Here is a 12,700-nt window from a genome sequence, read left to right on the forward strand (position 1 = left end):
CAAATCCTCTATGTCAGAAGCCAACAGAGATTTACAAGGCCTTGTTGTTGCAGAGGAGGAGACATTGAGCACTGGCGACCTGAAAATGACTGCAGTGCAGATTGTTGTCCTTGCCCTCTCTACTTTCAAAGCGTTCCAAGGAAAAATGTAAATCAGTTCTGTGTAATTCCTCAGACCGGCTGACGAAAGAGCACATCAGATCATATCCATTTCCTATTTCCCTCTGTGTGTCTGCCTGGCATTGAACTCCTGTTAGTAATAACCCAGGCTGTCGGCATCTGAGCCCCCCGGGAGTACAAAAGGTGCTGTCTGTCATCATTGCTCTAAGTAAGATATGAACGCCCATTCATCTTATGAGCTATCAAGGCGTGATCAGAATATGAATGAGGTTCTGTGTCATCTAAGGCTTTTATGAAGAACCTTATTTAGTTGTGAAATGACAACCCTTGTTGCCTTTCATACTGTCCGTCAATCAGGCCCTGCAGGATGGCTAGGTTTGAGATACTCTACAACCATTATGTGGCATCCGCCCCGAAACCTCCTAGTCCTAATTAGATCTACATTGCTTGACTGCACGTGGAGAAAAGAGGAGGGTTTTAAGCTAATATTATCCACTGAAACGTATAGTAATATCATTTCCTGGACGGTGTAGCCGGCACATGGCATCAGCTGATAAAACAGTCACTGGGGTGTAGGGGGATCCAAATTCCACAACTGTATTAAAAGACTAGAGGGGACTAGAGAGCAGAGCCCACGCCTCTCCCCAGGCCTGGTGGAGCTGCTCTGGGCCCTCAGCTGGGGAGGAGATGATGGACAGTCTCAGGCTGGTCGGAGCAGATTGCTTTGTCTGCTAGTGGAGTTAAGCTTTGTCGGCCTGTGTTTTTTCCCAACACAGATCATGGGGTTCCACCACTCTGGTGTGTTATCAGCAGCAGGCATTCTATTTACGAGGGCCTGCTCAGTGGCTTGGTGTGGCCCTGCTCACCCTAGCTTTGGTCCCTCCTAAAGAGCAGGGGTAAACACATCTAGAACCATAGCAAGTGGATTAGGGCAGCAGACATGCTGACGTGGTGGCGGTCATCACTACTCCCAGGGAGTTGTTGTAAGTGAGAGTTCAGTGTGTTTTTCCTCAGTGGTAAGGAGGAAGCACAGTGTGTTTTCTGGCTGGCCCGCCTTACCTCTGTGCCCCTAGCAGGCTAAAGAGTGAACTGATGACAGTGCAATATCCATGAGTTACAGCTGACAAATCCCCCCTAGGCGGAGGCGAAGCATCACAGATCCCCTCACAAACCAGATGCCAAGTTTTAGCTACAACCCGACTCTGTGTAATGTCACGTTAAAGAAAGTGATTATGTCCAATGTCAAGGTTTATCTTCAAAACTTTTTTGGCCCACGCAATGACAAGTTTACCAACCTGGTCCACCCAGTGCCAAGACTCTCAGTCCTTTTAGTCCGCCGACTTATTGAAGCAGTCATGTCTGATGTCAGCTTTTCCACAGTCCCATGCCAACCGTCACCCTCCTGGCTATCTTGCTCGATCCACACCAGCCTCCTAGCTCGGTGCCAGCCCTTATCCTCATCTGTTGCTTTTAAGAAGGCTTTTCAAAATGTCGCCTGTCCAAAGCCAACCCCCCCATCTTCACCACTCACGACACCGCTCACTGTCAGATACCAAGCTTACCCAAAACCTCTTTTTTATGTGCCAGCCACCTGCCAATACCAGTCCCTTACACTGTATCATTAGCCAGCTTTACATACTGGCGGTAGGCCAGCCTAGTCATACAGTATAGTTGTATTGTAGGCCTATATGTCTCTGGCTCAGCCCACTTGCTGCCATTTATAGTACTGTAATTACAAATTTGTCACGTCCAGTGTTCTGTCCTTTGGCTTTAGTCTCTTACTGTCAGAGTTGTCAGGGTGATGGGAGGGGGGTTAGAGGAGGACAGGGGTTGATAATGAGGTGAAGCAGCAGTGTGTATCCGTCGCTCCTCCTGTGGTTTGTTGGTTGCTACATACAGTACACACACTGGCATCACAGAAACCCCCAGGGAGGACAGCTGTTACAAACAGACATTTCTCTACATTTAGGATGTTTTTATTTCCGATTTTCTTACTTTCTTATGTAGACATACATAGACTGGTTAAAAGTCAAATAAGAATGTCAATGTACTGTATGTGCCACAAGCTTGGCTGCAGCTAAAGGTCTGATCAGGTCTGATCATCATGTTTAAAATATGCTTCACCGCGTGGTATAAGTAGAATATTATGTTGTTGTTGAAGGCACACAGACACGCACTAAGAGGCATGTGTAATTTCCCCATAGCCCTCCGCTTCAGAAGTCGGTTTCTTCAAACGGCCCAGATTACCCAAGATCCTCTGTGATTGAAGACTTAGGTCTGCCTGAGCGGCGGATACATATTTATGAACTAAGGGGCTTGCAGACCAAGCTGTGTCGCTTTGTTGTATTGCTTGTTTGTTTGTTTGTTTGTTTGTCTTTGTGCTTATGAAACTGTGTCGAATCAGAGCACAACTGATGTCGGTAGACCGTTAAATATGTGCCAAGGCCTTATGAATGAATAAGCATGGTTGGGAAGGTTACTTTCTAAATGTAATCTGTTACAGTTACTAGTTACCTGTCTAAAATTATAATCAGTAATGTAACTTTTGGATTACCCAACTCACTTTTGGTTTACTTAGAAGAAGACAAAAATGATCCAGCAAAAGCATTTGGTGTGTCATCATTGCGGTCTCTGACTTGTGGTCAGACTCGCTCAGATGGAAGAAACTTTAAGTAGCACATTTTCTACATGCTGAATTTAATGTCATTCAGAAAACAGAAAGGTGTCGTTGTGTATTCTTTCTGAATTTAAAAGTAATCTAAGAAGTAATTATCTAGTTTTTCTAAAGTATCTGTAATCTGATTAAAATATTTTAGCTGGTAACATTGCTGATTACAATTAGTTTTCTGTAATCAGATTACTCCCCAACCCTGTTACTAAGTCAGTTGAGCCTTTATAGCTCTGTCTGGGTTTGTTCGTTTATGGCATGTATACATTTACTTATGAATTCACTTATCCTAAATGTACTTTTAAAGCAAATTTGAACCGGGAATTACATACATATGGGAATGAATCAGATCATTCTTGAACGTAGTATCCTGTTGGACTGTTTTATGGAAACTCTGACCTTGAACGCCAGGAACATTCTATATTGGTTGTGCCCATATCAAAGGATTGTGCACACAACTGGTGGAATGTGACAGTGTATCTCCATAACAACACTTTGCACTCAGCAAGTTGCCATTATCTTTGCCCCTCAGGTATCCATTTCCTACTGTGTTCAGCACCTGCAGTAAGAAGGACCTGGCAGCCAGTCTGGAGAAGGGAGTGGGGATGTGTCTGTACAACATGCCTGAGGTCAAGGTGCTCTACGGGGGACAGAAATGTGGCAACGGATATGTGGAGGAGGGAGAGGAGTGTGACTGTGGAGAGCCGGAGGTACAGTAACATTCAACCACACAGAACACAGAGGAACATTTTCCATATCATATTGTACAGTTTAAATACTAACGTATTGGACCACCAGTCACTATCCAGACTAAAGAACAAAAAGAAATACAAAAAACCATGAACACTCACACAGAATAGCAACAAATGACACACAGTAACTACAAGCAGTCAGGGGAGGCAAGTAGCCTAGTGGTTAGAGCGTTGGACTAATAACCGAAAGGTTGCTAGATCGAATCCCAGAGCTGACAAGGTAACGCTGTCATTGAAAATACGATTTTGTTCTTAACTGACTTGCCTAGTTATAAAAAAAAATATATATATATAGCAAAGCACAACAACTCACACAAAGCCCCACAAGAAATGTAAGAAAGCACAAGCATATGAAAAGGTTTGTGTAACGTGCTTCAATATGTGCTGCGTCGGAAATAACGTGACTCTGATAACTGGATTGATTTGTGGGGATTTATTTGCCACCTGCAGAGAGTTGACAAAAACAGTTTGCAGTGTCAGCTCTTGCGGAAATGCTCTTGCGCACCTGTCAGGGTACAGCAAACCATTAAGTACATGGAAACAATACACCATCATACCCCACAGGCTGCGTGGCTAACCTAGCTAGCGAGTTACAGTAAATAAAACTTTTTAAAATGCTCTCTTGCATGGTAAGTATAATTACAGGGGTAAGAAAAAGTATGGTAACCCTTTGGAATTACTTGGGTTTCTGCTTAAATTGGTCATACAATTTGTTCTGATCTTTATCTAAGTCACAACAATAGACAAACACAGTTTGCTTAAACTAATAACACACAAACAATTATACGTTTTCATGTCTTTATTGAACACACCGTGTAAACATTCACAGTGCAGGTTGGAAAAGAATGTGAACCCTTGGATTTAATAACAGGTTGACCCTCCTTTGGAAGCAATAGCCTCAACCAAACATTTTCTGTAGTTGCGGATCAGACCTGCACAACGGTCAGGAAAAATGTTGGACCATTCCTCTTTAAAAAACTGTTTCAGTTAAGCAATATTCTTGTGATGTCTGGTGTGAACCGCTCTCTTGAGGTCATGCCATAGCATCTCAATCGGGTTGAGGTCAGGACTCTGACTGGGCCACTCCAGAAGACGTATTTTCTTCAGTTGAAGCCATTCTGTTGTTGATTTACTTCTGTGTTTTGGGTCGTTGTCCTGTTGCATCACCCAACATCTGTTGACCTTCAATTGGCGGACAGAGCCTTACATTCTCCTGCAAAAAGTATTGATAAACTTGGGAATTTATTTTTCTATCGATGATAGCAAGCTGTCCAGGCCCTGAAGCAGCAAAGCAGACCCAAACCATGATGCTCCCTCCACCATACTTTACAGTTGGGATGAGGTTTTGATGTTGGTGTGCTGTGCCTTTTTTTCTCCACACATTGTGTTGTGTGTTCCTTCCAAACAACTCAACTTTAGTTTAATCTGTCCACAGAATATTTTGCCAGTAGTGCTGTGGAACATCCAGGTGCTCTTCTGCGAACTTCAGACGTGCAGCAATGGTTTTTTTTGGACAGCAGTGGCTTCTTCTGTTGTGTCCTCCCATGAACACCATTCTTGTTTAGTGTTTTACGTATCGTAGACTCGTCAACAGAGATGTTAGCATGTTCCAGAGATTTCTGTAAGTCTTCAATTGATGCTCTAGGATTCTTCTTAACCTCATTGAGCATTCTGCAGAGGACAGCATACCTTCTCCCAAGGATAGGCAGACGAGAGGACAATTAAAGGGGAAGCAACAGGTTACCAAACAAATGGACCAAACAAACCAAGGATGCACTATCAAACCTGACATTACACACTTTTTTAAACATGCGATAATACAGTTCAGTGCTTTTTACATCAAATTAAATGACAGCAACCCAGCTGTGCTAAAATACACATACAATGTAAATGACTCCAAAAATAAATGTATCACCTCTTGAGAGGACCCATTGACCCAGTCACCTCTGCTCTATCAAAATAAGAGTCCTTTGTACAACTCCTTCGAAATAAAATGCCTGTGCATAATCTATGGTAACAACATCACTATGCCACATTTGCATACGTATAGTTGCATGCCATGCTGTCAACATTGTTATTTTGCCACAAAGACAATGACATCGATGTGTAAAAGAACCCCATGCATAACACTACAAAACACTGGAGACCATCAGCTATTTTCAGCCATTTACCCAGACCCCCCCTTTCCCTGTCAGCCTCCCATATGTGCCTAGCACTGCCCTGACACTGTGCCACAATGTCACATCCTGTTCATTTACTCATTAATCAAGTGTGCCGTCCAGATTTGTGACAATCCTAATAAACAAGAGAGTAATCAGGGCGAGGTGGAGCTTTCTTTGTCTGTGCCATCAATACAACAGAGCACCACACTGACATGGCTGCCATGGGAACTGAAGCCAGTCCAAACCAGTCCAGACCCACATCTGGGGAACAGGTACTGGAGCAGTATTCAGCGTCACCACAGCAGCTGCTCTCACATCCCACGGAATATGAAAAATCCCTCTGGCACTGTGCTTAGGTGTTAGTCTTCAAGCAGAACAGCAAGAAAGCTGGTCATGAACTGGATGTGGGTGTGTTTTTGTTGTCTTAAGGATGACAGAATGGTTAAGGATACCATTAGGGGGGTTTTTGATGAAGATGCATTTGATATGCACACAATAGAACTCTTTTAGCACTCCCATTCCATCATACACCCACATAACTCTCTGTATCCACTCCTCTCCAAGATGACTATCTCATTTACTGTGGCATCCAATGCCTCAACTAATAAACAGAACATATCTGTGCTTTTGAGTCTACCCCAATGATACACACTGATGTCCTTCGATCTCAAGTGTTTACAGATTATTTGTCAAGCAATGATGAGACCAGTGTCACCTCAATTACAGTATGAGGTATTTCCAATCAGGCAGTAATTAGAACGCTGTAATGCCAGCTGTGTGGTTTGGGTTGGCATACTGCCGTTCGCCGTTCCATTACCCCCCCGTGCCCCTCCGTGACCCGGTGATGTCACCACAGGCCCAGTCGGACCGGGGGATAAAAGCATCCCTCTATCCCCATAAACAATAGGCTGACGTCAGGCCACAAGAGCACAGCCAATCCCATAAAACTCCCTTCAACAGTGAAGCAGAAGCCAACTAAGCCACCTCTAGTCCTGACCCACCAGCATCAACGTGTCGTCAGACCACAGCGTCAACGCACCAGGGCCTGGTTGGGGAGTAAAGACAAAGGAGAGATGGTGTAGCTGGGACTCTGTTGTGGCCTGGAAGAGAATGTTCATGGGGTTCAGCCTCTAATTAAAGATCTAAAAGGGATTTCAACACCGTTCTGTACGCTACATATTCGTCGCCAGACCCACTGGCTCCAGGTCATCTATAAGTCTATGCTAGGTAAAGCTCCGCCTTATCTCAGTTCACTGGTCACGATAACAACACCCACCCGTAGCTAACGTTCCAGCAGGTAAATCTCACTGATCATCCCCAAAGCCAACACCTCATTTGGCCGCCTTTCCTTCCAGTTCTCTGATGCCAGTGACTGGAATGAATTGCAAAAATCGCTGAAGTTGGAGACTTTTATTTCCCTCACCAACTTTAAACATCAGCTACCTGAGCTGCTAACCGATCGCTGCAGCTGTACATAGTCCATCTGTAAATTGCCCACCCAATCTACCTACCTCATCCCCATACTGTTTTTATTTTCTTTACTTTTCTGCTCTTTTGCACACCAGTATTTCTACTTGCACATCATCATATGCTCATTTATCACTCCAGTGTTAATCTGCTAAATTGTAATTATTTGCTCCTATGGCCTATTTATTGCCTACCTCCTCATGCCTTTTGCACACACTGTATATAGACTTTCTTTTTTTTCTACTGTGTCATTGACTTGTTTATTGTGTTATTGGCTTGTTTATTGTTTACTCCATGTGTAACTCTGTGTTGTTGTCTGTGTCACACTGCTTTGCTTTATCTTGGCCAGGTCGCAGTTGTAAATGAGAACTTGTTCTCAACTAGCCTACCTGGTTAAATAAAGGTGAAATAAAATAAAATACTCTGTCATTTACTCCTTTAATCTATCACATGAACCATCTACTTCTACGTCTCTTTCCCTCTCTAAATCCCAGTTCATTTTTCACTCCATCACCTCTTGTCATTCACTCTCCAGCACCTATCTGTCTCTCTCTAACACCCCTTCATTCTCTTCATCTCTTTCCCTGTGTGGTCTCTTTTCCTTTCGTTGTGTTTCAGTGTTTGTCCTCCCCAGCACTCAGGAGCCTCAAAGCCCCACCAACCTCACCTCACCACACCCCACCAACCACTTAACTACCTTTACAACATCCTTTCACTACCTTCACCTTCAATGAAATCTGAAACATTGTCCCCTTACCCTACCACACCCCCAACCTACAATACACCCTAAACTTGATCTGTGTCTCTCCACATCCAACCACCCATTGTATAGAATGCACATCAATGAACATTAAAACAGAATGCTGTTTTAACACCAGAGTGAACTAATTCCGAAACATATGAGCCCCGTACAGGGACCGAAGATATGTTTACCCTGACAGAGAATGGGCTCTCTCCTGTCTGTTTGTGCCGTGGTATTGTGTCTCCAGGCTTTAGCTCACAGCGTTAAAGGGCTGTGCTGTGGGACTTCAGGGCTGACAGTGCTCTGGCCGACCAGCTGACCTGGAAGACTGATCTGACACGGACACAGCAACAACAGCTGAGATTCGGGGGTCCAGACTGATAATGAGGTCCATTTGTTGTTTTGTGTCTCAGGAATGCATGAACCCCTGCTGCAATGCCACCACCTGCACCCTAAAGGGAGATGCCGTGTGTGCACACGGACAGTGCTGCGAGGACTGCAGGGTAAGACTGCTCTTTCTGTTTCTATCTTTCTACCTCTCCCTCTCTCCCAAATGTCTATCCCTCCCTCTCTCTCCGTCCCTCGCACTTTTGCTCTCTCATGTCTCTTTCTCTCTCTTTCTCCCTCTTTCCTCCCTGTCGAAGTGACAAAAAGCGTGGAAATCAAATTCTCTGCTCCATTGACATGTTACAAAAGCGAGAGTTTACAGTAAAATAAATGTAGACTTTTAAATCAAGGTGTATTCAAGCACAGGGCCCTCCAGAGTACAAAAAACGATGGCAAACATTTTCAATTTAGTTTGCCCTTCTGATTCCATTGTCATTGAGGTGTGGGTGTGTGGTTATTTGTCTGTCTATGTGTTCTCTCTGCAGCTGAAGCCTGCTGGCACACCGTGTCGAGAATCCAGTAACTCCTGTGATCTGCCAGAGTTCTGTACTGGTGCCAACCCCCACTGCCCTGCCAACGTGTACCTGCATGACGGGCACTCTTGCCACAAAGTGGACGGATACTGCTACAACGGCATCTGCCAGACCCACGAGCAGCAGTGCATCACACTATGGGGACCAGGTCAGTAGGGTGCCCCCCAGGGGACTGGAAGTCTTGATTGTCAAAAAAAATAAAATCAGTCTTCCATGTTTGGAGAGATCAGATGAATACATCTAACTTTCCTTAACATGTTTCTTGAAGTAGCTAAGGAACAATTAATCCTAGCTTATAAATCAGTTCAATGTCAAGGGAGAGGTCATGCAGCACCTGGACAGAACAAGCTAACAGACATCACGTAAACAATAATTTTGATGAAGACAGGTTCCTCCTCAGTTGACCTGCCTTAACATCTGGAGGTCAGGGGTTACCTTTGGCTCATGGGATGCTTTGTCACATCTCTGACTCATCACATCTCGCTCTCTCCCTCTTCCCCTCCCTCTCTCTCAATCTCTCTCTTCCCTTCTCACTTCCCCCCCTCTTCTCTCACTCTCTTTCTATCTTCCACTCTCTCTTTCTCCTGCAGGAGCCAAACCTGCCCCGGGGATCTGCTTTGAGAGGGTCAACTCAGCAGGAGATCCTTACGGGAACTGTGGCAAGGACTCCAAGGGATTGTTTGCCAAATGTGAAGCCCGGTAAGACTTAGCAGCTGTTGTGATGTATGTCATGTCTATTGACCTTAAAAGCAAAAAGAGCTAGCTAGAAAGACCAAGGAATAAAATAATGTTGTTTATCTGAATTGGTATTATCAAGAGTGCCAATTGACAATCAGCATGGCACATTATATGGGACAAATAGCCTAGGAAGGAACAATAATTAAAAACACAATTTGGAGATGATATAAGGCAAATCACAGTTTGAAGTATTCATGAACACTTTATACTATTCATGTCGGCTAATTGTTCTTGGACCTCTAATCAAGCATTTGTTAATTGATGTAATTGCTTTAATGGCTGGAGGGCTGAGGGAGTCATTAAGGTGAGACAAAGGCTGTCTAGTTGTCTTTCACCTTTGGTTACAATTACACACCATCTCTCACATGTCAGAGATTGTCAGTGTTTAACTTTATGCCTTGTCGTGTGTGTGTATGAATATGTGTGTGTGTATGTGTGTGTGTGTGTGTGTGTGTGTGAATATGTGGGTTGTTTTTTTTACACAGAGACGCAAAGTGTGGTAAAATTCAGTGTCAAGGAGGGGCCAACCGGCCTGTGATTGGCACCAATGCCGTCTCCATAGAAACCAACATCCCTCTTCAGGAAGGAGGGAGAATCCTGTGTCGGGGGACGCACGTCTACCTGGGTGATGACATGCCTGACCCTGGACTGGTTCTGGCTGGCACCACGTGTGGAGAGGGCATGGTGAGAGCACTCTGTAGGGCGCTGCACCTGTTATCAAGCAGAACTAGAGAGAGACTGTAGTCACCAGTGGTGGGGATGCTAATGCCAAGGCTTGTATTTAGCCCAATTCCAAACCAATCACTTACTGTCATCACTGGGATCAGTTGAATTGGGTCTCTTACAAAAAAACAGCGAATGGAATAGATAGCAGTTCTCGGAAGATAGAATTTCCATTCAATAGCTAACATCACATTTGGAGTACTACAGTACTTCATATTTGATAAATCATTTATTCAATATGACTCTTTCTCTATTTCATAGATGTGTCTAAATCGTCAGTGCCAGAATGTCAGTGTGTTTGGTGTGCACCAATGTTCAGGGAAGTGCAGCGGACGAGGGGTGAGTACTCCGTGTTGGAGGGTATTATTTTATGTTGAGTATCTAGAATGCGGTGACTTATTTCCCTATGTTAGCTTAACACTGTTGTCATGTCAATATTATTAACGTATCACAGCATCTTGTTGACCTCAACATTGCCACACAGTAGAGTAGTACAGTACGCCCTTTACTACACAGAGCGCCAATGAAGTTATCGTAGTTGTAGTTAACTCACCGCCCATGAGTTATGTCAGCTACCCCGATGCTTTCCAATCGATCTTCATCGCTCCGGATGGTTTAAATCAATCCCATCTAATGGCATCATTTATGTTCTACTTAAAGTGCCGTCCATCATCTTTTGTCATAGAGAAGGCAGGCCAAGCAGCACTAGAAAATACTAGCAAGTAGCTATAGTCTGGAAGCATCAAACTGCACTGGTCAAAATGCTCACTGCTGTTTGAATAGGTATTAATACTGCGAAGAGAAGCCAATTATGTTGTATTTACTTTGTTGTTTAGTTCAATGAGTGAATGAATGAAAAGCAGGACCCTGGGCCGGATTTTCTTACTGTGACTGGCTTTTGAACCTCTGCATGGTTGCCCCACCTTTAACAGAGGTGAATATAAAACACAGAATCAAAGCTGGAGTAAGAAATTGCCCTAGTCTACCTTAATAATAATGTTTAATTGCTTCCTTTAAGTTTTATTTGACATTTAATTTTGATGATGTATGATTCAGTCATTCATTAAGAACAGGTGGAACTAGGTGGTGATGTCACCCCTATTACTAACTACACATTAGTGTCTTTATTTATCTAAATTGAACATTATATATTGACTATATTCAGACCATAGAATTAGGAATTAGAATACTAGAATGGATGTGAACCTTCTTATGATGGTCCAAAGGTCAGCCATGTTGGTCAGAGTTGGTCAACCATGGTTTGCCAGTGTTGTCATGAGATATTGTTTAAAACAATGAATGTGAATAATTAATCTTCACTCTATGTGTGTTAGCTAGCTAGCCAGACATTTTAGAGGAATAATTCTATAAATGTTTTTAATTAACTGCCAATATGCCAACATTCCATTCAGTCAATGCTGTCGATCCACAGCCATAAAAAGTCTCAAATCAGTTGATGATAGGACTTATATTTTAGGTTGACTATACTTCCATTACATCATTTCTGATACATCACATGCCGAACTTTTATTCTCCTGCGTAAGTAAAAGCAGGAATTGCATCACCTATGCCTCTACTGCCGTTAATTCAAATGAGACTGGTTTGGGATTTCTCGCTGACCAAGATGGCTGCCATTTTCACCCCATTATGGAACATAGTGTTTATGACATAGCCCCTCTAGTAATTTAATATGATCGCTGTGATTTCAAACCCACATGATGTCACAACCTTAACCAACCCAAGACTTTAAATAAATCCAGAGCCAGTATGCATCTCCATATGTGGCTCTTTGTAGATGTCATTCTGTATAACATTATATGTGCATGAGTGTGTTGTGTACTGTACAGTACGTTGTGGCATAATCCTATCACATCTTTAGATCTCCCCTCAGGGGTTCTTATGTGTCCTTAAATCTTGACCTGACCACCCCTGGCCCCAAACACTCCACACACATAAGGGAGTGTCAGTCACTCTGAGGCAGGCAGGGAAAGCTCTTCCCAGTTCGGGGCCAGATCCGATCTGGAGCGATCCCAGCCACAGGCCTCCCTGCAGCTGACAGCTGGACTCCATTATCCCTCCAGGGAATCTTGTTGGATCCTTTTCCCGCTCGGAAAACTGTGTTTTGGGATGGGCTCTCCCCTGCACATGTTTTCTCCATCATGTTTGACACTGCACAGTCTATGGTGCCCGCCACATGAAAACCGATGGGTCTGATGGAACGAGTGTATGGTTTATTTGTAGAAGTAATTCAAGCATGTGGGCTGGAATCCTATTTTCATCTCTCTCTTTTCTGAGGAATTGCAGGCCTGTGGGCCAGATTAATGCATCTCTCGTATGTCATGTGTGTCATAGGCAAGTACGATGCATACTGGTAGCTTATAAAGTATGTATCCATATCCCATGGATCCT

The 12,700-nt window shown here is 43.7% G+C and overlaps 1 protein-coding gene across 2 annotated transcripts in view; it reads left to right on the forward strand.

The window, feature by feature from the left end:
• adam12b (ADAM metallopeptidase domain 12b) overlaps positions 1-12,700 on the forward strand; it is a 167,404-nt gene that overhangs the window by 131,967 nt on the left and 22,737 nt on the right. For both annotated transcript variants that reach the window (XM_014204336.2, XM_014204340.2), the window contains exons 12-17: positions 3,320-3,497; positions 8,324-8,413; positions 8,783-8,978; positions 9,421-9,529; positions 10,054-10,252; positions 10,553-10,630. In XM_014204336.2, coding sequence (XP_014059811.2) covers positions 3,320-3,497; positions 8,324-8,413; positions 8,783-8,978; positions 9,421-9,529; positions 10,054-10,252; positions 10,553-10,630 — 850 coding nt within the window. The remainder of the gene's footprint in view (positions 1-3,319; positions 3,498-8,323; positions 8,414-8,782; positions 8,979-9,420; positions 9,530-10,053; positions 10,253-10,552; positions 10,631-12,700) is intronic.

This window comes from Salmo salar, chromosome ssa01, assembly GCF_905237065.1.
Source record: "Salmo salar chromosome ssa01, Ssal_v3.1, whole genome shotgun sequence".
Taxonomy (NCBI): domain Eukaryota; kingdom Metazoa; phylum Chordata; class Actinopteri; order Salmoniformes; family Salmonidae; genus Salmo; species Salmo salar.